Source organism: Caenorhabditis remanei, chromosome II (genome assembly GCF_010183535.1).
Source record: "Caenorhabditis remanei strain PX506 chromosome II, whole genome shotgun sequence".
NCBI lineage: Eukaryota > Metazoa > Nematoda > Chromadorea > Rhabditida > Rhabditidae > Caenorhabditis > Caenorhabditis remanei.
In genome coordinates, this window is record NC_071329.1 from 2,463,566 (window position 1) to 2,491,312 (window position 27,747).

At 38.9% G+C, this 27,747-nt stretch overlaps 7 protein-coding genes across 7 annotated transcripts; 1 reads left to right on the forward strand and 6 right to left on the reverse strand.

The window, feature by feature from the left end:
- Positions 1–1,506: 1,506 nt before the first annotated feature.
- On the reverse strand, positions 1,507–7,869 carry GCK72_004072 (uncharacterized protein; the record flags this gene model as incomplete). Its single annotated transcript, XM_053724445.1, has 10 exons — positions 1,507–1,653; positions 1,771–1,872; positions 1,919–2,017; positions 2,060–2,281; positions 2,334–2,447; positions 5,695–5,768; positions 5,877–6,403; positions 7,271–7,353; positions 7,508–7,601; positions 7,673–7,869. 10 exons carry the CDS (start codon positions 7,867–7,869, stop codon positions 1,507–1,509), a joined length of 1,659 nt encoding a protein of 552 aa, XP_053588639.1.
- Positions 5,806–6,233, forward strand: GCK72_004073 (uncharacterized protein; the record flags this gene model as incomplete). The annotated part of the gene is made up of 2 exons (XM_053724446.1): positions 5,806–5,918; positions 5,969–6,233. 2 exons carry the CDS (start codon positions 5,806–5,808, stop codon positions 6,231–6,233), a joined length of 378 nt encoding a protein of 125 aa, XP_053588640.1.
- A 3,115-nt stretch (positions 7,870–10,984) lies between the features above and the next one.
- GCK72_004074 (uncharacterized protein) lies at positions 10,985–17,461 on the reverse strand (the record flags this gene model as incomplete). The annotated part of the gene is made up of 8 exons (XM_053724447.1): positions 10,985–11,141; positions 11,396–11,511; positions 13,988–14,122; positions 14,845–15,027; positions 15,970–16,108; positions 16,888–16,964; positions 17,177–17,261; positions 17,391–17,461. 8 exons carry the CDS (start codon positions 17,459–17,461, stop codon positions 10,985–10,987), a joined length of 963 nt encoding a protein of 320 aa, XP_053588641.1.
- Positions 17,462–17,865: 404 nt separating this feature from the next.
- GCK72_004075 (uncharacterized protein) lies at positions 17,866–19,530 on the reverse strand (the record flags this gene model as incomplete). Its single annotated transcript, XM_053724448.1, has 5 exons — positions 17,866–18,214; positions 18,352–18,461; positions 18,753–18,821; positions 18,871–19,274; positions 19,317–19,530. 5 exons carry the CDS (start codon positions 19,528–19,530, stop codon positions 17,866–17,868), a joined length of 1,146 nt encoding a protein of 381 aa, XP_053588642.1.
- Positions 19,531–20,471: 941 nt separating this feature from the next.
- GCK72_004076 (uncharacterized protein) lies at positions 20,472–22,391 on the reverse strand (the record flags this gene model as incomplete). The annotated part of the gene is made up of 4 exons (XM_053724449.1): positions 20,472–20,820; positions 20,871–20,980; positions 21,595–21,663; positions 21,717–22,391. 4 exons carry the CDS (start codon positions 22,389–22,391, stop codon positions 20,472–20,474), a joined length of 1,203 nt encoding a protein of 400 aa, XP_053588643.1.
- A 922-nt stretch (positions 22,392–23,313) lies between these two features.
- On the reverse strand, positions 23,314–25,307 carry GCK72_004077 (uncharacterized protein; the record flags this gene model as incomplete). The annotated part of the gene is made up of 4 exons (XM_003107727.2): positions 23,314–23,593; positions 23,783–23,892; positions 24,498–24,566; positions 24,624–25,307. The coding sequence occupies 4 exons, from the start codon at positions 25,305–25,307 to the stop codon at positions 23,314–23,316; spliced, it is 1,143 nt and encodes a 380-aa protein (XP_003107775.2).
- A 652-nt stretch (positions 25,308–25,959) lies between these two features.
- GCK72_004078 (uncharacterized protein) lies at positions 25,960–27,585 on the reverse strand (the record flags this gene model as incomplete). Its single annotated transcript, XM_053724450.1, has 4 exons — positions 25,960–26,237; positions 26,297–26,447; positions 26,495–26,858; positions 27,488–27,585. 4 exons carry the CDS (start codon positions 27,583–27,585, stop codon positions 25,960–25,962), a joined length of 891 nt encoding a protein of 296 aa, XP_053588644.1.
- Between the last annotated feature and the right edge of the window lie 162 nt (positions 27,586–27,747).

A 27,747-nucleotide genomic window follows, 5' to 3' on the forward strand; every position in this document is an offset into this window, starting at 1 on the left:
TGCATTTTAGACATGTATGGCTTTTGAAGTAGTTTATTTTTTAATTTTCACTGCAAAAGTGAGTATTATCGATCTGAAACTCGACAAATGTGTCGATGCTCTGTTTTTCTTTCCCTGAGATTTCCTTTAGCTGAGATTTTTCATTTTTTCCCATTGCCACAGACGTCAGATTCGGTTTTCTGCTCAAAAACACACATTTTACGTTTTCTCATCCAAGTTTCCATAGTTTTGGCCACATTTGTGCCCTTTATGTTCTCGAAAATGTCGTTTTCGATAAAAAATCAAAAGTGTGTTTTGTGTCTATTTTTAGTTGGGAAACCTCAATTTCCGTTCGGAATTATGGCTTCTGTGCAGAGTTCACACGAAAATTAAGCTCACTTCCGGTGTTTTTGAGTTGAAAACTGGAATTTTGGGAATTTTTTGCAAACTTTTGACACCAGCGACTGTGTAGGCGATCGATCGATGAAAAGTTGCTATAAAAGCGCTGCAATAACTCCCTTCCCGCAAAATTTCCGCCAGTTACACGGCTGAGTCAATGTCTTCCTGATAAGAAATAACACTTTTGGCAAAAAGTCTTTTGTCTCGATTATTCCATTGAACTTTGTCCGCTCTAAGCTCTTATATTCTGTGTTTTAGCTCAGTTAGAAGGCTCTTTTTGAGAAATTCGGTGTCCAACACTATTTTTCGATACTAGTAGCACCAGTTAGGCTCATCACCCGGTCTTGAGCTGTTTGACTTAGGCTTTCGCCTAATCGCATCAGATATGCATAGCTCTTTTCATATATCTACTCGAATAGCCATTTCGACAAAAATTATCGAAAATGACCCCAGTTTTTTGAGGTTTTTTCTTATTCCCAGGTTTTCCTTCATCGATGTTCCGATCTTCGTGTTTCCGCTCATTTCGAATCTGAAAATCCCAAAAATTCCCTCCATTTTCTGGCCTAAAATTATCGATTTTCCCCTCTTCCTTCCCACAGCACACAAAAAGTGGGCGTATCCCTCCCTGTACGTGCTGCGCTCGGCCGTGAAGGTATGGGGCGGAGCCAAATAGAGGTGAGCACACACATAGTGTGCATACACACACACAGTCTTCTCCTCTTTCGTCGCCCTTCGTCACTCTGCTCATTTCGGCCTCCACCGATCGGCTGTGTGCTCTTTTTGCTCCTCTCTATTCCCCTCCCTTCCGCCGTTGCCGCCGCCACCCCCGTCGTTATGCTCTCGTTTTTCCATTTCGCCTTTTTTTTGAGAGCTAGCGATGTCTTCCATGGTGATCCCCCAACCGCTATATTCACTACTATTCCGTAAGACTCGTCAAAGCTAGGCAAGATGTTGGCATAGCTGAATGCAATTTGGCGCTCAGCTCGGCCACATACTGCCACGCATTGGCTAGAGTCTAATTTTTATACCTATGGTGAGTTTTTAGGTTAATAATCCCTTAGAAGACTATACAAATCGATTCATTCGGGTACCTAATAATACAAACAAAGAATACAGAGAATACACCCCCTAGAGCCCCCTTATAAAATCCGCGACCACGATGTGATCGGAGGGCAAATACGCGAATTGCGGTTGTTTGACACCGTAGGTGCAGTTGAATTCCCATTGACGATCCACGGAAAGATCCAGAACGCGTACGCCTTCGGTGAAGTGGACCTGGAAATGGGATGGCTCTAGAATCTGGGAGGAACGCCAAAAAGTGGTGCGAAAACACGGCAAAACGGTGTTCAAGGTGGTGCTCCACTATACCTTCCTAGGGTCCTCTAGCTTTACCTCAAACCTGACCGGCGAGAAATCCACTGTCACTGTCGGCATGCACACCTCATAAGCGGTTGACCAGTAGCGCCGTGCTGCGGATTCCGGGCAACATGGGTCCTGAAACGTCTCTCAGTACAGTACCCCCCGTAGATAACAGGCTTACATCCGTCACGAAGAGGTTATGACAACACTTGTTGAATTTGTTCGTCATTTTCGGCGCGCCCTCGTCTTGAGTCGGGTCGTTGCAGCAGGAATATTTGGCCTAAAATAAAGGGATTCCGGACAAAGAGAACTACCAACAGACCTGCAAAAACTTCTGGAAACAACACAGCTGAGTTGTGCTATTCGAGCATTTTCCAGGAATGCACACATCGGTTAGGTAGATTCCCTTATTGCAACATTTCGACACGAGAGCTCCCATTTGCTCGCGTTGCTGATGACAAATATCATCGGTAAATGCGCTGCATGGTAAATTTGCGTCCATCATGTTGGGTGGCGGCGGTCCACTTTTCTGATAGGGATTTTGCTGAAATTCCGGAAAACTTTGGTATAACGGAAGTCAGAGATTCGCCGCGGACCTGCTGATAGGGGTACTGAGCGTTCCATTGGTTCTGTGGGTGCTGGAAGAATGGGGAGTAGGTTGGCCACGTGTTCCCGTATGGGGATGATGATGGTGGACGAGGGATTTGGGTCTGGAATTTTAGGTTTGTAGACTGGTTGAGGCCTTCTGAGGTCTAAATGCCGGTAGATAGCCTAGATACTGATAAAAAGGATCTGACGATGACTTCGTGGAGATTCTGAATCCGTCTTCAAACTTTTGCGAAATTCAAAATTATCCGAATTATGCGACTTTTTTTCTGAAGCATCACAAGTCTTGAGACTGGAGGATATTTCAGAGAAAAAGTGTCATAACTCGGCTCATTTTGAATTTCTGAAAATTTTGAAACTAGATTGAGAATCCTCACGACGTCAGCTTTCTAACCATGTAGAAATCGATCTGGAAATTTTGTTAGGACTGGATGTAAATGCGCTCTTTTGAGAATACTCGACTTGAAGCTTAGCTTAGCTTCGCTCCGCTTTAATTTGATATACTTTTCCAAAATCTGAAAATCCTGCATGACTAGAAAGCTGACGTCGTGCGGATTCTGAATCCGTCTCCAAATTTTTCAGAGATTCGAATTTAACCGAGTTATGGCACTTTTTGTATGGAATATCCGCCAAGTTGTTGATGTCTCAGGCAAAATCTGTCATAACTCTGTTCATTTTGACCTTCTGAAAATTTTGAAACCAGATTCAGAATCCTCACGACGCCAGCTTTCCAGTCATACTAAAAACGGATCAGTCATATAAGATCCGACGAAAGTGCGCTCCAATGACAGAGCTTCCTGGGGGTCAAAGTACAAAAGAGCAAGTGGCTCTCTACAAAAGGGTATCGAATTGCACTATTGAAAAGTGCATACAGTAATCCGTCTGCTTCTCTAACACGTCGAAAATCCTCTCTCTCTCTCTCTCTACCTCCACTCGGGTCAACATAAATGAGTTTGATTTCGAAATATTATTGACTGTACCTCCGCCTCACCGCCTCAATGACAGTCTATTTGTCTCTCTGACAGTAGTCAGACAGTGCACCGACGAAATAGTGTAGACGAGTGGAGAGACGCAGAGTGCACATAGAGCTCCGAAGAGCACCACACGTAGTATATTTGCTCTCAAATTTTGGTGATGGGGGGGCTCGGCGGGAAGGGAAGAGCACAGAGCGGGGAGAGAGGTTGACCTTAACTAAGAAGCGGAAGAGTAGGGAGGGGGGAAATATTTGTGAAGGTATGGTTGAGTTGCAATGATGGATAGGCGGTTTGCAGAGAAAATAAGGGAAATGTTGCCGTTTGGGATGGGGTAGAGAAAAACATTTGGGGTCAGTAGGCTATTTTTAGAATGGTGGTTCAGCTCCGGGGACGTTTTGAAACCATAGACATTTGGAAACTGAGAAATTTGTCAACTTTGACATTCCAAGACCAACCGTGAGAAAAATCTCTGAAAATGAGGTATTTTTTCAAAATGTCTGGAATTTGAACCGGCTGCTTCGGGACGTTTCGAAACTAGACATTTTGAAAAAAATCCTCATTTTCAGTGATTTTTCTCACGGTTGGTCTGGAAATGTCTCAGTCAGTTTCTATATGTCTCTGGTTTCGAAACGTCCCCGGATCGAATTCAAGGATAGTCCAAACTTCAACCGGAATCTTCTTGAATTTCGAAAATTTCCGGACGATTTTAGTATGACTGGAAAGCTGACGTCACGTGGATTCTGAATCTGGTTCCAACTTTTTGATAGCGTCAAAATGAACCGAGTTGTGATCCTTTTTGTCTGGAATATCCCCAAGTGAGGATATTTTAGACAAAAAGTGTCGTAACTCGGTTCATTTTGATCTCTCACTAATTTTGAGACCAGATTCAGAATCCCCATAATTTCAGCTTTCTAATCATATCGATGTCTTGCGGAAGACTCTAATTCCGTTCGAAATTTTCTGGAATGTATCAAATCGCGGAAATTGTGAAGAATGAGCGTTGCTCAAAATTTGATCTACCTGAACCCAAAAGAATTTCGTATGCTTAGGAAGAGGATTCTGAAAATGTCTCCAAATTTTTCAGAAGTTAAAATTTTACCGAGTTATGACATTTTTGTTTGGAATATCCCCCAAGTGGGGATGTTTCAGACAATATATGTTTTAACTCTGCTCATTTTGAATTTCTGAAAATTTTGAAACTAGATTCTGAATCCCCATAATTTCAGCTTTTGAGACGCAAGTGCGCTCCATTGACAACATTTTTTGTCCCTGAATTTTCGATGCTCCAAGCTAAAATATAATAAAAACCTGATCCGGATTGAACGATCTTGTTATTGGAATAAAGCTAAGCGGATTTTCGGATTGTCAGATTTCAGGCATAAAAAGAGATGGAAAAAAGGATTTTCCTGTGAAATTTGGAATGATTTGCAAAGCATATTTTCGGTCGAGTCTCCTGTATCAAAAACAACAACTTTCAGATTTTCAGATGGGAAAAAATGGGTTTGAAATGTATTTTTTGTAATTAAAACTGAAGAAAGTTTGAAAAATTACGAAATTGGTTTTTAATTTTTTTGACAAGGCGTCATGGCGTCTGGAGTCGTCTGATTGTTCCGAATTTAAGCTAGTTGTGTAGATCAAACATAGAGCTCCTTTTTTGTAGTTTATCACTTTTTGGTACGGGCGGTCCCTGAAGGGTTACGGTAGGTTGCAGTGCCCACTCCTGCAACCTACCGTAACTCCTCAGGGACCGCCCGTACAAAAAAGTGGTCAACTGCAAAAATGGAGATATAGGTTTGATCTACACAACCAACCTAAATTTAAGACGGTCCGTCAAAATTTGGTACCATGAGGCAATGTCAAAGTTGGTCGATTTTCACTAAAATTATGTGCAAAAATGTTTTTTTCGAAATGATTTTTTTTTCAAATTTCATCCAGTTTTTATTACGAAAAATACATTTTATACTCATTTTCTATGTTAGGAAAAGAAAACAAAAAAGTTTTTACCCCTGGGGGACTCGAACCCGGGTACCTCTGCGCGGGGACACATGGCTCCGAAAATCCCCACTGCGCCACCTGGTCACTTTTTTCCAAAAATGCTCAAAAACTCATTTTTATCGTTTTTAGGTTGGAAATACGGGTTTTGGACGTTTTTTCACCTATAAAACCTTATTTTCCGCTCTTAAAGTTGCTCAGTCTTAAAAGTTTCCCATTTCTTAGTATAGAGGGGTGCCATGTGTGCCTGATAACTCAGATGGTACTATACATACTTATCAGTAAAGTATGTACAGTTCACGTTATCACACAGAGCGAAGGGCATAATGACGTCATTAGCGCTCTACTGACAAAGTGCTAAGTGTTCTCAGTAGAGCGCGCTTACCTGCGTTGACTGAGTTGTGATCGGGAGGCTATCGGATTCCGGGTAGTAGTCATAGTCGCTAGACGGATCGGTAGCTGCAAACGGGTTACGGTATTTCGTTAGGATCGAAAAATGCGCCAAGGCACGGGAAACACGTCAAGACACGGGAAATGCGCCAAGGCTCGAGAAACGCGCAAACTCACTCGTCGTCGTCGTCGCCTTCTCGGTTGGCACAACTTGTGGGGGTACTGGCGGTGGCGGCGGGGTGTACAAGCTTTGATAGCCATTGTTATAGGAATTATGGTTCTGGTAGGAATTGGAATTCAGATTTTGGGGATTCTGAGGATTCTGATGATTCTGAGAATTCTGAAGGTGTGACGGATTCTGATTCTGATGATTCTGAGGATAGTAGGCTTGCTGATGTGGATTTGATGGGATATGGAGATTCTGGAGATTCTGAGGATTCTGATAGTGGTACTGTAGGTTTTGGGGATTCTGCGGATTCTGAGGATTCTGACTCCGCCTCCTCAACTGCTCCGCCGCCTCCTGTTGTTCCTTAATCCACGCGTTCACCCGCTTCTTCGAGTGGCTCCCCGATGACGTCACCACCTGACACTTTTGAACTCCGCCCCCACATTTGATGGAGGTGGAGTCCAACGCCGTCTGAATAGCTGACGATGTGGTGACATCGGATTGAGGCCATTGGAAAGTGTCGGTTACTCGGGAACACCTGAAAAAAAGGACTTTTAGGGTGGTGGGATTTGATCTACCGTCTTCAATGTAGACTTGTCTTGTAGATCATGTCTAGATCTCTATTTTTGTAGTTGACCACTTTTTGGTACGGGCGGTCCCTGAGGAGATATGAGCGGTTTAAGTAAAGTAGACCAAAAAAGTCGAAAAATGAGGTTTTTAGGGTGAAAACACGCTTAAAAACCCATATTTCCAACCTGAAAACCACAAAGATGAGTTTTTGAACATTTTTAAAAAAAGTGACCAGATGGCGCAGTGGGGATTTGGGGGAGAGTGGTTCGAGTCCGCCCTGAACAAAAACTTTTTATTTTCTTTTCCAAACATAGAAAATGGGTCTAACATGTATTTTCCGTAGTAAAAACTGAGGGAAATTTGAAAAAAATCATTTCGAAAAAAATTTTGTTCAGAATTTTTTTTTGAAAATCGACCAACTTTGACGTTGCCTGATGGTACCAAAACTGGACAGGCTGTTTTAAATTTAGGTTGGTTGCGTAGATCAAACCTAGATCTCCATTTTTGTAGTTGACCACTTTTTGGTACGGGCGGTCCCTGGGGAGTTACGGTAGCCAGGAGTAAGGTGACTAGGAGGCGGGCGGCAGCAAGCCATAACTCCTTAGGGACCGCCCGTACAAAAAAGTGGTCAACTACAAAAATGGAGATCTATGTTTGATCTACACAACGAATATAAATTCTAGATAATTGATAATTGGCCAATTAGAGAAACCATGGCACACTGTCAAAGTTAGGCGATTTCACGATGCTAAGCCAACATCGGGAAAATTTACAATTTAATAGACCAGCTACCGTACCAACTACAGTAACCCTCCTGGAAAAAAAAGTAACTCACGCATCCAGCACCATCGCATCGAAATTCTTGGCTCCAAGACGTGGCCATCCTTCACCAGCTCTGTCGATTTGAAGGTTGGGGAACTATAACAAGAAAAACGGAACTAAAGAAATTTGGTGTGGCCTAGAAAACCAAAAATTTGGGATGTTAGGCCATGGGGGCAAAAACTGGGAATCGAGGGTTTTCAGAGAATGGGACGTTTTAAACCGGTTTCAAAACGTCCGTTTGCTCACTCACCGCCGTTTTAGTCCTCTGAATAATATGATTCGACTCGAAATCCGGAGCCACCACTGAGATACGGTAGGATCTCGAGGCGGCCAAGTCGTTGAGTCTGGAAAAAGAGAAAATGCGCTCTACTGGACCCCCAAATAGTGAAAAGTGCGGTGGAGCGTACTTACTTACCTTCTCAAATAATTATAACAATTGGCACATTGCAATGGAGCGAAAACGATGAGAGCCGGGCCACCGGCTCTCGTGACGTCATTGGAGCCACGGAAGGTTATGGACGGGCTCGGAGAGCACGGATGGATGGGGTGGAGGGTGGATATGGGGGAGATGTGGAGATGGAGGAGTAGTAGTAGTGGTATTAGGGGGAGCATGGTGGTTTGAGGATAAAGGGGGGGGGGTCCTGAAAAAAATTGAAAATTTGAAAGTTAAAAAAAACAAAAAAAATCAGTGAAAAAATGACGAAAATCGGGACATCTCGAAACCGGGGCATTTAAAAAAGCCGAAAAATGAGGTTTTTAGGGTAAAAAACGTCCAAAAAACCTATATTTCCAACCTAAAATCGACAAAAATGAGTTTTTGAGCACTTTTGAAAAAAGTGACCAGATGGCTCAGTGGGGAATTTCGGAGCGGTGTGTCCCCACGGAGGGGTACCCGGGTTCGAGTCCGCCCTGAGTAAAAACTTTTTTTTTCTTTTGCAGACATAGAAAATGGGTCTATAATGTATTTTTCATAGATAAAACTGAATGAATTTGAAAGAAAATATTATTAAAACGTTTTTTTGTACAGAATTTTTGCGAAAATCGAGCAACTTTGATATTATCAAAAAAGTGACACCGCCGTCTAACCAAATGTCACACACCTCGGTTTCAGAACGTCTTAGTTTCCATATGGACTAGAATCCCTAAAAACTGGGAAACTAGTCCCTCAATTGGTTTTTGCAAGAAAACTATAATTTCTGCAATTTCTGCGTTGAAAAAGCACAGGGGACTAGTTTTCCCCATATTTGGGTTCCTAGGCCATCACTTTTAGATTTTTAGGAGACAATGCAATTGCGCTCCACAGTAATTAACATATTTTTGGCTGGAACTCGAAGCCTATCACTATTATCAATAGAGCGCACTTGCTCAGTCAAATCTTAGAATGATGATAAATTGATAAATCTGAGAGGGATATCTCAATAAATCCTTCCAAAAAAAAAAAAGAATGAAAAACGGTCGGGTCCACCAAAAAGAATTTTCCGAGATAAAAGAATGAAAAGAAGAGCAGTGAAATAGAGCAAATGTGCTCTCTCCCGGGGGGCTCCGACCTTCACGGAACACCTGTTGGTTTCGAAAATATGTGAGAAGGGGGACGAGGAGAGTGTAATAGAATTGACAAAGGGAGGGCTGGCGGCTTCCGACTAGTGAGATCAGAGGAATGAGTTGGGGGAGGAAAAATAGAAAAAAAACAACATAAAAAGTTAAAAATGAGGGGTTATTGAAGTTTTGGAGTCTCGCTACTCAGCGAAATCACTTTTTTTTTCCAAAAAAACTTTTAAAAAGGTTTTTATTACAAAAAATACTTTTTAGACTCATTTTCTATGTCTGCAAAAGAAAACAAAAAAGTTTTTACTCAGGGCGGACTCGAACCCGGGTACCCCTCCGTGGGGACACGCCGCTCCGAAATTCCCCACTGCGCCATCTGGTCACTTTTTTAAAAAGTGCTCAAAAACTTATTTTTATCGTTTTTAGGTGAGAAATATAGGTTTTTACTCCTTAGGGACCGCCCGTACAAAAAAGTGGTCATCTACGAAAATAGAGATCTAGACTTGATCTACACAACTAACTTAAATTAAGTACAGTCCGTCGAATTTTTATATCATTAGGCACAGTCAAAGTTGGTCGATTTTCACTAAAATTCTGTGCAAAATTGTTTTTTTCGAAATGGTTTTTTTTTTCAAATCTCATTCAGTTTTTATTACAAAAAATACATTTAAGACTCATTTTCTATGTTAGGAAAAAAAAACAAAAAAGTTTTTACCCCTGGGGGACTCGAACCCGGGTACCCCTCCGTGGGACCACACCGCTCCGAAAATCCCCACTGAGCCATCTGGTCACTTTTTTAAAAAGTGCTCAAAAACTTATTTTTATGGTTTTTAGGTGAGAAATATAGGTTTTTGGACATTTTTCCATCTATAAAACCACATTTTTCGACTTTTTTGGAAAAGTTCGGGTTTTTGACGGATTTGAGTCGCTACTCAGTTAAATCCAAACTATTTGAAAATTGACTAACTTTGAGATTCCGTCACAACTTCCCTAATTGACCAATAAACTCCAATTTAGGGTAGATGTGTAGATCAAACCTAGATCTTCATTTTTGTAGTTGACAACTTTTTGGTGCGGGCGGCACCTAGGGAGTTATCGGCGGTTTAAGTAAAGTAGACCAAAAAAGTCGAAAAATGAGGTTTAAAACGCCCAGAAACCTATATTTTCAACCAAAAATTGGCAAAAATGAGTTTTTGAGCATTTTTGAAAAAAGTGACCAGATGGCGCAGTGGGGATTTTCGGAGCGGCGTGTCCCCACGGAGGGGTACCCGGGTTCGAGCCCGCCCTGAGTAAAAACTTTTTTTCTTTTCCAAACATAGAAAATGAGACTGAAAAGTATTTTTCGTAATTAAAATTGAAGGAAATTTGAAAAAAATTCATTTCGAAAAAAAGTTTTTTGTACAGAATTTTGGTGAAAATCGACCACTGCCTCATGGCACCAGAATTTGACGGACTGTTTTGAATTTAGGCTTGTCTTGTAGATCAAACCTAAATCTCCATTTTTGTAGTTGATCACTTTTTTATACGGGCGGTCGCTGAGGAGTTATGGCTTGCCGGAGAGAGCAATGGTGACCGCGGCCTGCCAGGTACCGTACTCCGGAGTACTGTAACTCTTCAGGGACCGCCCGTACAAAAAAGTTGTCAATTACAAAAATGGAGATCTACATTTGATCTACACAATGCATGAATATTCGAGACGGTAGATCAAATTCTGGAGGTGTGGCGAGTTCTCAAAATTGAGCAATTTTTGAGTTCTCACAACTTCCATTTCACACTCTGTATCAACTTTCCCTACAGAATTAACTGCGTAGCGGCTCAATGAATCTGCGCTCCATTGAACGTTTAAATGAAATCGCGCTCTAACGTACCTCTGCTGAAACCCCAATTTCTCCAAAAACCCTCTTCAAATACTAATAATTCATTGCGTCTCCACCGAGGTATAAATAAATAAATATTCAAAAGAATTGGGAAAGTTAGTTTAAATACCGAGATTTTCAAAGTAGAGAGAAATCGGGGAGAAAAGTGAAAAAGTGGGCGGAGTTTCAGAGAGTAATTACATTTTCAATCAGAAAAAAAAGCTGAAATTCGAGATCATTGATGGTATGGCAAGGAGCGAGAAACGTGTTAATTTAAAAGTTTAGGAAAATAGGTAAAAAAAAAATCAAAAAATTAAAGAAAAAAATTAATTCTGTTTGTCATCAATTGTGGGCGTGACGAAAGGGGGCGGAGCCTGTGAGTTATCGATCGCGAAGATGGTGCAGATGACGGAGCTGGGGCGGGTGATGACACGCATTCGGGTATTCGGGTTGTTCATTTCGATGAGGAACTCGGAGACACCACTGGAAATAGAGAAGTTAGGTATAGTGGGGCTGAAAATCTAAAAGTTAGGTATAGTGAGGCTGAAAATCGAAAAGTTAGGTATAGTGACTGAAAATCGAAAAGTTAGGTATAGTGATTGAAATTTTCAGACAAAAATTTATTTTCGGGCTAAAAATAGCGATTTCAGCCTGTTTTTGATCGTAAAATTTCATTTTTTAGGCCAAAAAATCATTTTTCAGAAATGTTTTAGCTGAAAACGGAGCACTTGATATACCTATCCTGATGCTGCGACTGCATCACTTTCAAATTTTTGACGACGTTCGCCGAGCTCTTGATCTGTACATAGATGACGAATTGCGACCGAATCGGGTAGTTTTGGTCGTTCCAGCGCTGAAAATTAAAGGTGAAAATGATAAAAAACTGAAAATTTGGCCTAAAAACCCAAAATAGAGAAAATTCGCGCCGTTTTAACATAGTTTAGCTATGGAGCGCAGTTGCATAAGCTGTGGTAATTGAAATTCCAGAACTATGCAACTGTCACAGGTCAATTTCCGTCCTGTCTCTTTCTCCTTTTCCTCGGGTTCTATCTCTCGATTGAGAAGATTAATTACCACCTGCCCGGCGGGAGTGTAAACAACCACGGGTAGGCGGACACATTTCCCTTTACATTCAATATATATTGGAGACACTGGTGGAAGAGGGTGACTCCCCAAGTCGCTCTCTTTCCTATACCGGCAAATAAAGATTGCAATCTACATCAAGAATGTTCCTAAAACAGACAGAAATATAGAATACGGAGCAGGCGCAAGCTCGTATTTTACATGGAAGTCCCACCTCGAGTAGGGTGATAAAGTTGGCGCCCTATTATTCAACTTTATCATCCGCAAACTCTTGGTGCTCGCAGGATTCAAATTACTCCTCAGTGCTAACCGCTACACCCACTGGAACCACCCCTATTTGAACCCACCCACCCCATTTCTACTATTCATGCTATAACTTCTAGTATATTACTCTAATATTCATCGTCGTCAGTCTCAGTGCAATGCAGTTGCGATGTTCTCGATTTCAATCGATCGCGGATTTTGATTTTGGATTGTTTTGGCTTCAATCAAAGGAAAAGGATTGGCCATTTATGTGAAAAGCTGTCAAGGAATCTTCAATGCCGGAAAAAAGGAAAGTCAATATAATTATAAATTGTTTTAATACCATTTTGAAAAATTTCCCACCCCTAGTTGAGACAAAAGTTCCCTAGAGTGAGTGTAGGATAATGAGCGGATGAGCACATGCGCGGAAGCGCATGGTTATTAAGTAATTAAGTGTTCAAAAATTTCAACAGAAAAAATGAGTCTGATTTGAATAGAACCAATAATTGAAAAGATTGTTCCCCAAATGTTAATTGAATTGTATGACACAGCTTAAAATTTTTATTTTTAGAATGTTTGATTTTCTTCTTGTAGATATTCGCCTCAAAACATCATAGTATATTATTGTATGTCTCCGCAACTGCCTAACGCCGCCAGTTTGACGAAACTTCGGTCACTAGATAAGATTAGGGCGATAAGACGCTATGAGAATCTGATGTTTGTATTTGAGACCCCGATGACGATTGTTTATTTTTGTGTATTTTATGTTGTTTCATAGTTTGTTTTACTGTTTTAGGCTCTTTTGAAATGTTTTACCCACAAGTTTCCAACCACTTTAAAAAAATTCCAAGTTGGTTGACGCTTCGGGGACGAAGCAGTTCTTGAGAGGAGGGGAGAGCCTTAGGGAAACCCTTCGGAAAGTAGTTTTTTACTTGATCTCTTTAATAGAGTTTCGAGGACGAAACCATCTTTCCGAAGAGGGGAGGATGTCACAGGTCAATTTCCGTCCTGTCTCTTTCTCCTTTTCCTCGGGTTCTATCTCTCGATTGAGAAGATTAATTACCACCTGCCCGGCGGGAGTGTAAACAACCACGGGTAGGCGGACACATTTCCCTTTACATTCAATATATATTGGAGACACTGGTGGAAGAGGGTGACTCCCCAAGTCGCTCTCTTTCCTATACCGGCAAATAAAGATTGCAATCTACATCAAGAATGTTCCTAAAACAGACAGAAATATAGAATACGGAGCAGGCGCAAGCTCGTATTTTACACAACAGCGCCCTATTGATAATCGTGTTAGAGCGGTTTTCAACTCGAAAACAACGAATTTAACCAGATTTTTGCAATGGAGCGCTATTGCACAACGGGATTACGGTAACCAGGGGACATCTTTCGAAATTTGGTGGAAAATATGAGGATTTCTATGATAACCCGTCTGAAAACACGAATTTTCAGCCGGAAAAATGCTTAAAAGTGGTCTCGTTTCCTGTGTGGGGTTTCTAGGCCACCGATTTCAAAGTTCTTCCACAGTTCGTTTGTCATGGAAGAACTTTGAAATCGGTGGCCTAGAAACCCCGCACAGAAAACTTCGGCCAGAGACCACTTTTGAGCATTTGGCCGGCTGAAAAATCGTGTTTTCAGACTGGTTATCATAGAAATCCTCATATTTTTCAACAAATTTCAAAACACGTTCCCTGAATACCGTAATCCCGCTGTGCAAATGCGCTCCATAGCCAAAATCTGGCCGAATTCGTTGTTGTCGAGTCGGAAAGCTCGAAAACTGCTCTAACTCGATTATCAATAGGGCGCATTTGCATAGTTCCGAAATTTCAACTTTCCCAGCTTATGCAACTGCGCCCCATAGCTAAACTACGTTAAAATGGCGCGAACTTTTCAATTTTGGGTTTCTAGGCCATTTAGGGCCGAATTTAAGTGAAAAAATCAATTTTTTACGATTTTTTCTCAAATTTTCTCTGAAATTCTCAATTTACTCCACATACATGCAACAACTTATTCACTCCAGCATCCGTCGCGAAATCCGTTGAAATCTGAAGGTGTTGGGCGCCGAGTTGTGGTAACAGCCGGTCGTCGAACGTGCTCTCGTATATTAACATCAATTTTCGAAGTTTTGCGGCCTGGAATCAGTTTTGGGTGAAAATTGACTGAAAATCGGCTGAAAATTACAGTTTTTAGGCATAAAAAGTGGGAAAAATCTTTTTTTTTTTCGCCACTTTTTGAGCTAAAATCGCCGAAAAATGGCGATTTTTAGGGTAAAAAAGCATACTTGTCAAATGACGGGCCGGCCCGTCAGGCCCGTCTTGTCAGGGATATGAAATTTTTGAGAAAAATTTTCAATTTTTTTTTTCAATTTTCAATTTTTCAGGCGGAAAAATTGACAAAAAGACACTCATATTATTCTATGAGAAAAGTCTGAGTTCATCTCAGTACACCTTAATCAAATTTGAAAAAAAAATTTGAAAAAAAATTGAAAAAAAAAATTGCCTCCAAAAAGACGGGCCTGACGGGCCGGCCCGGGCCGGGCCGGGCCTGACGTTTTGAAAAAAAAGCCCGGCCCGGCCCGGCCCGGCCCGGCCCTTGACAAGTATGTAAAAAAGTGTGAAAAATCCGGTTTTTCGCCACTTTTGAGCTAAAATCGCCGAATTTCATCAATTTTGGGTAAAAGTTGGCTGAAAATTGCAGTTTTTGAGGTCAAAACATGCAATTTTTGGCCACTTTTTGAGCTAAAATCGCCCAATTTCGATCTGAAAACCCTAATTTTGGGTGAAAATTGATGTTTCAGAGTCAAAATAGCCTGAAAATTGTAGTTTTTGAGCTAAAAAATTAAATTTTCCCTTACAAAAGGTAACTGAAGAAACCGATTCGCATCCATAATGCCATTTCCCCTATAAATGAACGATTCGACGTCTTTTGTCATATGTGCCAACCATCCGTGAATCGACGGATAGTTTGTTTGAACCGTGATGTTCACCTCCTTCACTTGCAGTTTTCGCTTCTCGACCATCCATTTTTGGTCGAATTCCTAAAGAAATGGGGAGAAATGAGTGAAAAATCGGGACAAATAGAGAAAAATTATGAAAATTAGTGAAAAATCGTGGAAAAATAGCAAAAATTTTAGATTTTTTGTATTTTTGGGCCGAAAATTTTTTATTTATTTATTTAAAGTGTTTCTTTAGCTGAAATCCGACATTTTTAAACTATTTTTTGCAGAAAAATAGTGGAAAGTGAGTGAAAACGATCATTTTTAATGATTTAATCAGCTTTTAAACGGAATTTTTGCGCTAAAATCCATTTTTTTTCACTTTTTAAAGAAAAAATCCTGCATTTTTCTCGATTTTCAGTCTTTATTGACTTCAAATGACTCAAAAATCGTGATTTTCGTATTTCTGTGATGAAAATTGACAGTTTTCTTTGTTTCGACCCGGATTTTTATGGTTTGTGAGTTAAAAATATGCATTTTTCAAAGGAAATCGCAATAAAGTGGCTTTTCAAGAGCCAATTTTCATTTTTGGTTCAAGAAATCTAGCTGAAATTGAATTTTGAGCGAAAAAATCGGTTTTTCAAAACGAAAAATGACATTTTTTGCAGTGAAAATTGTGATTTTTCGGAACTGAAACCCTTTTTCAAGCCAAATGTTGGATTTTTTGGCTTGAAAACTGTGCAAAATTGAATTATTGAAATTTGGAAACTGGTTTTCATAGAAAAAACGGCATTTCCAGACTCCAAAAATAGAAAAAAAAAAGATTTTACGGCTCGAAAACGCTGAAAATAAGGTGTTTCATGCTGAAATTCCGATTAATGTGCGAAAAACACATAGAAAAACCCTTTTTTCACTCAAAAATCACCGATTATCATTCAATTTTAGGCTACAAATCGAGTTTTTGACTTTTCTAACCCTGAAATTCTCTATTTTTCGCTATTTTTCATCATTTTCCACTCAATTTCTTCATTTTCACCCCATTACCATATCAATAGTGGCCGAATCGATCCAAACATTCGGATCGGTGAGCCACGCGAGATGCCAACGAGCCAATTCGGCCAAATCGAATGCGTAGAACGCGGTTTTTGACTCGGATTTGTCAATTTCGACGTCGTAGTGCACTCTGGAATGAGGAATTGAGGATTTTGAATGGAAAAAATGAGTTTTTGAGGAAGAAAAACGGGGTTTTGTGGTGAAAAATAGTCAAAATGTTGACTTTTCGATCCAAAATTGTCATTCTGGGGTTAAAAACTACCCAAAAATCGAATTTTGAGGTCCGGAATCGGTGTTTCCTGGCGAAAAATGGTATTTCCAAGTGCCTGGGCACCAAAAACTGATTTCCCGATCGGAAACTCGTTTTTTCGAGCCAAAATCCTTGTAACTGGCTGAAAAAGCACGTAAAAACTGAAATTTGGTAACAAATTATACTTTTTGTGCAGTTTTATATCGAAAAATCAACTTTTTACCTTCAAAATCATGTGTGACCCTCAAAAACTCATTTTTCATGCTGAAAATCACATTTTTGAGGTTAAAAATGGTGTTTCAAGCGAAAATTGTTGTTCTTAGCTTAAAAACTACGCAGAAATCAAATTTTGAGAGGAAACAAGTTGCAAAGCAGCAAAAAATCGATTTTTCGGAGGGGAAACTCGTTTTTCGAGCCAAAAAAGCTTAAAAACTGTGCAAAACTGAATTATTGAGGTTTGGAAATTATTGAGGTTTGGAAAGGTTTCAAAAACTTGGAAAAATGGCTTGGAACCGCTGAAAATAAGGTTTTTCATGCTGAAATTCCTATTTTTTGCTGAAAAAATATTTTAAAACTCATTTTTTCTCTTAAAAATCACTTTCCGAGCCTAATTTTTGCAGTTTTCCTGAAAAATCGCAATTTCTCCATTAAAAACACACTTTGTCTGGGTTCCACCCGATTCGGTGGGTTGATTCGGTGTGAATGTGACTCCGAGCCGTCCGTCGATCCAGATTTCCTAAAAAAATGCGATTTTAACGAATTTTCCACAGAAAAATGAGGTTTTCGCGGTTTCAAACCCGCATTTTCAAGATTTTTACGATAAAAATGAGTTTTACGAGGTTTTTAGCAAGATTTCAATAGAAAAATCGAAGATTTCGGCTGGAATCTCATTTTTTATCGAATTTTTTCTAGAATTTTCGATTTTTGAACTCTTTTCTTCATTCTTACATTGCAAGTATCATTAAACTTCCAACAGACATGTTTCAGCTTACACGGCCGCTCCAGAAGTCGGTCCGCCGTCGCAATTGGCACTCTGTAACCGAAAAATTCAAAATTTTGCGATTTTTCACTTATTTTTCGCGTTTTTTATGGTTTCAGACCTCAAATTTCGCATTTTTCGTCTAGAAACCTTAAAAACCACGAAAACCGCTTCAAAACTCACATTTCCTCCATTTCCATCCACCGCCTCGCGATTTCTTCTACACCGTCTTCTGTCGACGACGATGACGCCATTGCGATCTTAATAGATTTATTATCGATTTTTCGACTTAAAAACCATTATTTCCACAAAAAAATGGGGAAAAATGATAAAAAACCAAGAAAAATGAATAAAAATAAATAAATCCATGAATCGACTTGTTTGTCCGAGAGGAGTACACGGAGGTGAGCAATGGAGCGCGTTTGCATTAATCGAATTTTTCGCGCTAATTCTTGGTTTTTACCCGAATTTTCAGAGGAAATATGAGATTTTCGCGGGGAATTGAGTGAAGAAGAATCTGGAAATTTACAAAAAACTATGTAAAATTAACAATTTATGGATAAAAACCAAAAATCAGACAAGTTTACGGGGTTTGAACAGAAATTGATTGAAAAAGAGACATAAAAAGAACAGAAAACGGTGAAAAAAGGAAAGGAAGTCAGTCATTGTCTTTATCTCCTGAAGTGTCTTTTCCGCTTGAAAGGCCCATATCGCGGAATCTCTCTTCGATCTCATCCAAGGTATCTTCCGAAACGGGAAAAAGTTCCACTGTGTCTGGCTCTGGCTCGCTCCAAAGGCTTCCACACATACTGAAGGGATCATAGGCTTCCATTCCAACTGTCCAATTCATATTGAGACCATATTCAGACTTTTCCAAATTGGAAGGGATGATGGAGCAGGTGACATATTCGTCCAGACTGTAAAGCGACTCAACAGTGAAAATTCTCAGAAGAATATGCTTCGACTCGTTGTTTGTCCGAATTCTCGCTTCGTCCTCGTTTTCATACCTGGAAAATCGATATATTAACCTGAATTATATTCCTTAAAATGTCCAAAGCATACGTGTTTTTTGTCTAGAATTGCAGACTGTTTTAGGTCGAAAATTTTTCTTTTGAGGAATTTAGGGGGTTCAAAGTTAACTAACACAATCCGATCGTAAAATTTCTCAACAAAATTCCACAGGAAATCATCTGAACTGTTGATCACATGACATTGGAGTTTGGAGCCGATTTCCGCATCGTTTTCGATCCACTTCTGAAAAAGAAAAGCTAGCATTTCAACGGGTTTACTCTTGCCGAGTTCAGTTGCTGCCAACCATCAATTTTGCATGCGAAATTAACAGAAAGCAAGGCCCAAAACACTTTTTTGCACCGGAAAAAGACTACCGGCGCACAGTCAGTCACTTTGAGCACATGAGACCAGCAAAAAATAATTAAATTTCCCATTTTCAGATGATTCCGCAAACTCAGTAGCACAATATAACCGGCTGAATCATAAAGCTCTCCGAAATCTCCAATATTTGTTCTGAAAATTTGTACAACCAACCTTTGCAAGTTTCGAAGCGGCATCATCGGAGGCGAGAGAATCGAATCTGATTGTTTTGCAGTTGTAGAACTAAAAATATTGATTTATTCCCTTTTTGTTCAGATTTCTTGACACCTACCACTGGGAAAGTCAAGAACTCATCGAGTGGAAAACTCTTACAACCTTCTCCGTTCAAAAAGATCGACTCGAGACCTGGCGCCAAGTTTTTCATAAAAAACATCACAGCGTCTTTTTTCAGTTTCTTAATCATCAGATTCTTGACGTTGAATGGTGCGCTTTGCTCGAGAATTTTCAGGAATTGGTTGAATCTTTTTGGCGAATAACCCTCCAGAATAATGAGACTATCGATTTTTCCAATTTTCAGAGCATATGCAAGGAAATGGACAGCAGATGCGTACAACTCTTTGTTGCTGATGCGTAAGGTTTTCTCAAGAAAACGAGGCAGTGGTAAAGGAGTCACTCCATATACGAATCTTTTGATAAGAATACCACCTGGCGAAAGAATCTCCTCATCTGTTCCATCTGAAACTTAATGTGAAATACGGCTTATAGACAGTCATTCACCTGGATGAGTCGGATATTCCACCGCAATTTCACCCCATTTTTGACTTCCGTCATCAATTAATGTCACCGACTTGAAATTGATTCCCAGCGAATCGACGAGGTCTCTCTCATTTCTCGCAGTCATTCGAAGTTTCAGTCTGGCCGGAAAATCCAGCACTTTGATAACTTCCAGCTTGATCTTCGGTGGCAAATGACACCAGTTTTCATCAAACATTTTTTGAGGTTCTGAAAGTAAAATGATGATGTCAGAAAGCAGGAAAATAAAGAAGTTGAAGAAACTTGCAACGAGCCGGGCACTTTGTCTTCGGCCCGCCTGAATTTCAGTTCAAAAATTTGAAAACTTGAATTTTTATATTATTTTTTGCAAAATAGTCAATTTTTCGACTATATTTTCAAATATCGATAAAAACTCAAGCGCACGAGAGATTTTTCAATATTTTTAATATAAATTTCTAAAAATTTCTTCAAAAAAAGCGGTAATTTTGTTTCGAAATGTGGAAACATCTTATTTCGAAAAATTCATGATTTTGACGCGATTTTTTCCAACGAAATCTTCTAAAATTAGCGGAAAAATAAATCAATTATTGTTTTAAGCGTTTTAAAACATATTTTAAGCAAGAAAACTAGCTGAAAATAGCGAAAAATGGGAGAAAATTGATAAATTTAAAGCGAAATTAAAATTTGCCACGTGGCATGAGCAATTCGCAGTGGAGCGCGCTTGCAACATTCAATGCTGTAATGCTTTGTTTTTAGGCGGATATTACGCTAGGAACAGTTTTTTCTTTAATATTTTTTGTACACATGATAGTTCAAGTCTCGGGCTTCATTTTGGTAGTAATTTATAAAAAATTGATGCAGAATTCACAGAGAAAACAAAGTCTGAAAAAGTATGTGTAGAATGACGGTTTTTCGTTGCAAAAAACGAATTTTTCAAGGTTAATTCCTGGTTTCAGCTAAATTTTTTAGAGACAATATGAGATTTTTGTGGGAAATGATTGTGAGTGAAGAAAAATCTGAAAATTTACAAAAAAACTAGGTAAAATCAACAATTTATTAAGAAGAACAAGAAATCAGACAATTTTACCGGTTTCGAACAGAAATTGATTGAAAAAGAGACATAAAAAGAACAGAAAACGGTGAAAAAAGGAAAGGAAGTCAGTCATTGTCTTCATCTTCTGAAGTGTCTTTTCCGCTTGAAAGGCCCATATCGCGGAATCTCTCTTCGATATCATCCAAGGTATCTTCCGAAACGGGAAAAAGTTCCAATGGATCTGGCTCTGGTTCGCTCCAAGAGGTTCCATACATACCGAAGTGATCATAGGCTTCCATTCCAACTGTCCAATCCGTATTGAGATCATATTCAGACTTTTCCAAATCGGAAGGGATGATGGAGCAAGTGAGGTATTCGTCCCCACTCAAGCCTTCGTACTGAATGAAAAATCTCAGAAGAATGTGCTTCGAGTCGTTGTTGGTCCAAATTCTCGCTTCGTTCTCGTTTTGGTACCTGGAAAATCGATAAATTAACCTGAATTAAGACGTCGAAAGTTAACTAACACAATTCGATCTGAAAATTCCTCAACAAAATAGAGCAGATAAACATCTGAACGGGCGCTTAAACCACATTGGAGTTTGGTACCGATTTCCGCATCGTTGTCGATCCATTTCTGAAAAAAATAACTATCATTTCAACTTTTTTGCTTTTTTTCATTTTCAGATGAGTAAGCAAACAGTGTGTGGTTTCGAGACCGCTTCGAGAAATTTCCCGAGAAATTTCTCGAGAAATTTCTAACAGTCTGCAGTGTGTTTGGAAGCGGGATGTTTAGAAACCGGTCATTTCGCAACTGGAGATTTCGAAACCGGCCGTTTCTCAACCGTTTCAAAACTTCCGGTTCCGAAATGACCGGTTTCAAAATGACCGGTTGCGAAATGATCGGTTTTGAAACGTCCGGTTTCAAAACACACTGAAGAAAAATAACACTGTTGACAAAGTACAATTTCCCGGGAAAAGTATCGAGACGTCTCGAAAGTATCGAGAAATCACTCAAAATTTCTCGAGAAAGTATCGATACTTTCGAGACGTCTCGATACTTTTCCCGGGAATTTTCGAGAAATTTTTCCCGAGGAATTTCTCGAAATAAATAGACTAGTATCGAAAAAGTCATATCGATAATTACACACTGTAAGCAAACTCAGCGACACAAAAGCAATGAGTTAACCGGATAAATCATAAAGTTCTCTGAGATTTCCAATATTTGTTCTGAAAATTTGTACAACCAACCTTTGCAAGTTTCGAAGGGGCATCAAAAATGGCAAGAGATTCGATTTTGATGGTTTCGCAGTTGTAGAACTGAAAAATTATTGATTTTTTTCCATATTTCTTCCACATTTTCCAACACCTACCACTGGGAAAGTCAAGAACTCATCGAATGGAAAACTCTCACAACCCTCTCCGTCCAAACGAATCGTCTCGACACCAGGCGTCAAGTTTTTCATAAAAAGCATCACAGCGTCTTTTTTCAGGTTTTTGATCTTCAGATTCTTGACGTTGAATGGAGCACTTTTCTCGAGAACTTTCAGGAAATCGTTGAATCTTTTGGGCGAATAGCCTTCCAGAATCTCGAGACTATCGATTTTTCCAATTTTCAGAGCATATGCAAGGAAATGGACAGCCGATGTGTACAACTTGTTGTTGAAGATGCGGAACGAGACGAAGCTTTCAAGGAGAATGCCACGTGGTGAAGGAGTCATCTGAATCACACCCCATCTTTGACTTCTGTCATTCGTCAATGTCACTGATTCGAAATTGATTTTCAGCGAGTCGACGAGGTCTCTCTCATTTCTCGCAGTCATTCGAAGTTTCAGTCTGCCCGGAAAATCCAGCACTTTGATAACTTCCAGCTTAATCTCCGGTGGCAAGTGACACCAGTTTTTGCACTTTTTGAAATACAGAAGTTCTTTAATTTTCTTCAGTTTTTCAGCTCTTGACAGTCTCATCCAATTCATTGCACTCTGACGATTTTTCCACGAGCGCACTTTTTCTTCCATTATACGAAGTAGGACGTCATCAGGCAACATGTTTTGAGGTTCTGAAAATAGAAGGAACCTTATCTGTGTAGCAGGAAAAGGAAATAAAGAAAAAAACGGGTCGAAAATTTCAGAAAATTTCAAAAAAAAAAAGTATTTTCGTTGCAAGTCCGGTTTTCTCTCACTATATAACGTTTTTAGAAGTAAAAAAGCTTAAAATTTCAGTCAAAAAAACTGAATATTCGTTTCAAAATGGCAGAATACCTCGTTTTGAAAATTTAATGCTTTTGACACGATTTTTCTAACGAAATCTTTGAAAATTAGCTGAAAAATAAATAAATAATTGTTTTTAAGCGTTTTAAGATTTGTTTTAAGCAAAAAAACTAGCTGAAAATAGCGAAAAATAGGAGAAAATTGATAAATTTAAGCGAAATTAAAATTTGCCACGTGGCATGAGCAATTCGCAGTGGAGCGCGCTTGCAACATTCAATGCTGTAATGCTTTGTTTTCAGGCGGATATTACGCTAGGAATAGTTTTTTCTTAAACTTTTTTTTGTACAAATGATAATTCAAGTCTCGGGGTACATTTTAGTAGTAAATTCGAAAAAATTGATGCAGAATTCACTGAGAAAACAAAGTCTGAAAAATAATGTGTAGAATGACAGTTTTCCGCTTGCAATAACCGAATTTTTCGCGGTGATTTCCGGTTTTCAGCAGTGTTTTTAGAGGAAATATGAGATTTTCGCTGAAATTAAGCAACGAAAATGTGTCTAGAATAAAGAAAAATCTGAAAATTTACAAAAAACTATGTAAATTAAACAATTTATTGAGATAAACAAGACATCTGACAATATAACGGGTTTTGAACAAAAAACAAAAAACAACAGAAAATGATTTAAAAAAAAAGAATTATAACAAAGAGAACAAAAGAAAAGATGAAAAACGGGAAGGAATTCATTAATTTTCTCTATTTTCAGTAGAAATCGCTTCCGTATGAAATGCTAATGTCGCGTAAACTCTCGAGCTCCTCTAGATCGCTCAAAGCGGTTCCATTCCACTCATCCATGCAATAATAGGCATCCATTTCAAAAAATGTCCAATCCATATTGAGATCATATTCAGACTTCTCCAAAACGGAAGGGATGATGGAGCACGTGAGGTATTCGTCCATACTGTCCCGACTGAAAATTCTGAGAAGGATGTGCTTCGAGTCGTTGTTTGTCCAAATCCTGGCTTCTTTCCCGTTCTGGTACCTGGAAAATCGATAAATCGATAACCTAAATAATACTTTTTTAGATGCCCAAAGCATACGTGTTTTTGTCTGGATTTAAGGTCGCAAAATGGTTTAAAATGAGAATTTTTTTTTCAATGATTGTCTAGGTAAAAAAAAATTCTCCGAAATTACAGACTTTTCAATCATGTATTGCCCAAAGATAACTAACACAATTCGATCGGAAAATTCCTCAACAAAATTCAGCAGAAAATCATCTGAATTGGCTCTTAAGCCACATTGGAGTTTGGTGCCGATTTCCGCATCATTTTCGATCCATTTCTGAAAAAAATAGCTGTCATTTCAACAGGTTTACTCTTGGAACGTCCAGTTGTTGCTTTAAAAAAATTATTTTTTATTTCGCAGCAAGACGTTTCGCAGCCATGAGCTTCACAGCCTCAATTCTCCCGTTTTTTCGGTGATAATTTGACTTTTTCCGATAATTTATTGTTAGAGAAGTCATTAAGAACGAACATGGTTTTGTAGTTTTGATAAAAGGGACCACGAGAAATTTCGTCCAAAAAATCATCAAAAAAAAAGTTTGTTGAAAACAGCTGAAAACTGTTTTTCTCGTAGAAGTAGCGGTTTTTGACATTTTCTGCACCTTTTAACTTTTTGGTTGTACGTCTACTTCTACGAGAATAACAATTTTCAGTTTTTTCAACAAAATTTTTTTTCGGTTTTTTGGGCAAAATTTCTCGTGGTTCCTTCTATCAAATTTACAAAAAATGTTCTAATTGACTTCTCTAACAATAAATTATCTGAAAAAGTCAAATTATCACAGAAAAACCGGGAGAATTGAGGCTGTGGAGCTCATGGCTGCGAAACGTCTGGCTGCGAAATGTCTCGGAGCCCCAATTTTCGTTCTGAAAATCTGAACAGCCAACCTTTGCAAGTTTCGAAGTGGCATCACCAGTGGCAAGAGATTCGATTTTGATGGTTTCGCAGTTGTAGAACTGAAAAATTATTTATTTGTTTTTTTTTACATTTCTTCCACATTTCTCAACACCTACCACTGGGAAAGTCAAAAACTCATCGAATGCAAAACTCTCACAACCCTCTGCGTGCAAATGAATCGTCTCCAGACCAGGTGCCAAGTTTTTCATAAAAAGCATCACAGTGTCTTTTTTCAGTTTCTTAATCTTCAGATTCTTGACGTTGAATGGTGCGCTTTGCTCGAGAATTTTCAGGAATTTGTTTAATCTTTTCGCCGAATAGCCCTCCAGAATCTCGAGACTATCGATTTTTCCGATTTTCAGACCATATGCAAGGAAATGGACGGCAGATGAGTACAACTTTTTGTTGAAGATGCGGAACGAGACGAATTTTTTGAGAAAACCACCAAGTTCTGGAGCAGGAGTCATCTCAATTTCACCCCATTTTTGACTTCCGTCATTCATCAATGTCACCGACTTGAAATTGATTTTCAGCGAATCGACGAGATCTCTCTCATTTCTCGCAGTCATTCGAAGTTTCAGTCTGGCCGGAAAATCCAGCACTTTGATAACTTCTAGTTTGATCTCCGGTGGCAAATGACACCAGTTTTTCGGTTTGTTTTTTTCTTTTAGTATCAGATATTTTTTGATTTTCTTCAGTTTTTCATCTCTTGGCAGTCTCATCCAATTAATTGCTTTCTGACGATTATGCGATGAGCCCATTTTTCCATCAAATGCACGAATTAGAGCATCATCAGACATTTTTTGAGGTTCTGAAAAAAAGAAGGAACGTTATATGTGTAGGAATGTAAAATAAAGGAAATGAAGAAAAAAGGGGTCGAAAATTTCAGAAAATTTCAAATAATTGCATTTTTTGTTGCAAGTCCGGTTTTCTCTCACTATTTTGAAGTTAAAAAGCTTAAATTTTTGTCAAAAAAGCAGAAATTTCGTTTCAAAACGGCTCAATACCTCGTTTCGAAAATTTCATACTTTTTGAACGATTTTTCTAACAAAATCTCTGAAAATTAGCTGAAAAATATATTAATCATTGTTTTTAAGCGTTTTAAGATTTATTTTAAGAAAAAAAATTGGCTAAAAATAGAGAAAAAATTGAGAAAATTGATAAATTTAAAGCGAAATTAAAATTTGCCACGTGGTATGAGCTGGAATTCGCAGTGGAGCGCGCTTGCAGCAGTCGAAATAATGCTTTGTTTTCAGACTGATATTACGCTTGGAACAGTTTTTTCTCAAAATGTTTTTTATGCAAATGATAGTTCAAGTCTCAGGCTTCATTTTGATAGTAAATTCTAAAAAATTGATGCAGAATTCATTGAGAAAACGGAGTCGGGAAAAATATGTGTTTTTAGAATGAAAGTTTTTCAAATGTAAATCGCACATCAATCATTAAAATAAATCAAATAATCATCATAATTTTATCCAAAATCTTCCCCTTCGCCTTGTCAGACAAATCCATATATCTCGGTGACTCCTTCAACATCTTCGCCTTCACCACAGTATCCAATTCTCGAATCATCTTCTCCAACAGCATCTCCATTCCATATCTATCAGCCATCCACATCAAATTCTCATTTTCTATTTTAGAGTTATTCAGGAGGTGGTATTCCACTATTTTGATAACAGCTGGTACCATAAATCTATCAGCTAGTTCCAGAAGTTTCTCGGATGTTTTGTCTGGAATTTTTTTTTTGTTTTGACCGCTATAATTTGAGACACCCAGAGTCTGGACTCACCATCCGGGAATACTGTATCCGGATGAATCACGCTTAAAAGTTGTCCAAAATCTTTGTAAGAGACGTCTTTGATGGGGATCTCTTCAAGTTTACCTTCTATCATACCGGTGGTGAACAAGGCTTGGAAGAAATCCGAGTGGTAAGAAAGGAACTTAAAATTTTAAAAATATCACTGGAGCGCGTTTGCAGACCACTCACCGCCTTATTAACATTCAACTTCTTCCCCTCAACCACCAGTACTCCATCATTTTTATCCGACGGTGCAAACATCCTCTCAAAGTTTTCAATCCATAACCGATATGGCTTCAAATTGAATTTCCAGATCAAAAATCTCTCTTCACACCAGATCTCATTTTCCAACTTTTTCTCTACCAACTGATTTGGATCGCTTAATTTTAAGTCAATATGAAATTCTCCAGGGATCGGGTCAAATTCAGCAAGTGCTTGCAGGGAAAGACGACCCTCGAGAGTGTCGACACCTTGATCTTTCAGTTCGTTCCAGTCAAAGTTGAAAGACATCATAACAGTGGTTCGGTTGTTGGTGATGGCGCCGGTCCAGACACTGGAAAATGATTTATAGGATTTGGTTTTGAATGGAGACAAATGATATCCGATAGCAAATTTTGCGCTGATTTTGAAGATTCCCGTTTTTGTGAGCTTATGGTGCAATTGCACGTGTCTCAACATTGTCTCTCTTAATCTTTCAAACCATTTCATGCATTTTTTAGGAATTTCATATTAGACAAACTCACTAGCGTTAGTAGAACCAAAAACTTGAAAACCCTTTTTTGAGGTATTTCTGAAATTTTGAGAGTTTGATTTTAAAAATTTCAAGCTCAATTTTTCTTACTGAACCGTTGCCAGTATTCTCTTTACATGATTGAAAATACGCACTACTCTAAAAAATTTAAACATTAAACATTGATATAGTCACCTTTGAAACACATGAAAATGTATACTTGTCAAGGGCCGGAAAGGGCGAAGGCCCTTTTTTCGTTGAAAATAAGAACATTTTTGATGATTTTTCGTCTCCTATTCTTCTAATTTCGAAAAATCATCGAAATTTTTATTTTTTCTCGAAAATTAAAAAAAAAAAATTGAATTTTGGCGCCAATTACCCGGGCTAAATTTCGCTGACAAGGCCCGACCCGCCCCAATTAAAAAAATTATGCATATAAAAAATTGGCTCACCATTTCACTCCATTTGTTGTTGCAGTGTCCAGAATCCTGTTTCTTCCTGTCACCACCTTATTATCAACACACTCATACTCTATTATATCATCTGACATTTTTTAACTGAAAACTTAAATTTTTAAAAAAATTCTTAACGGTAGAAGACATTGCGAAACTGATGTCGAAAAAATGTGAATGAAAACCAAAAATCTTTCTTTTCTCCGATAAATGCAAACATGAGGGAGTGTTTCGCAATCGACGGAGGAAATGACCAGTTG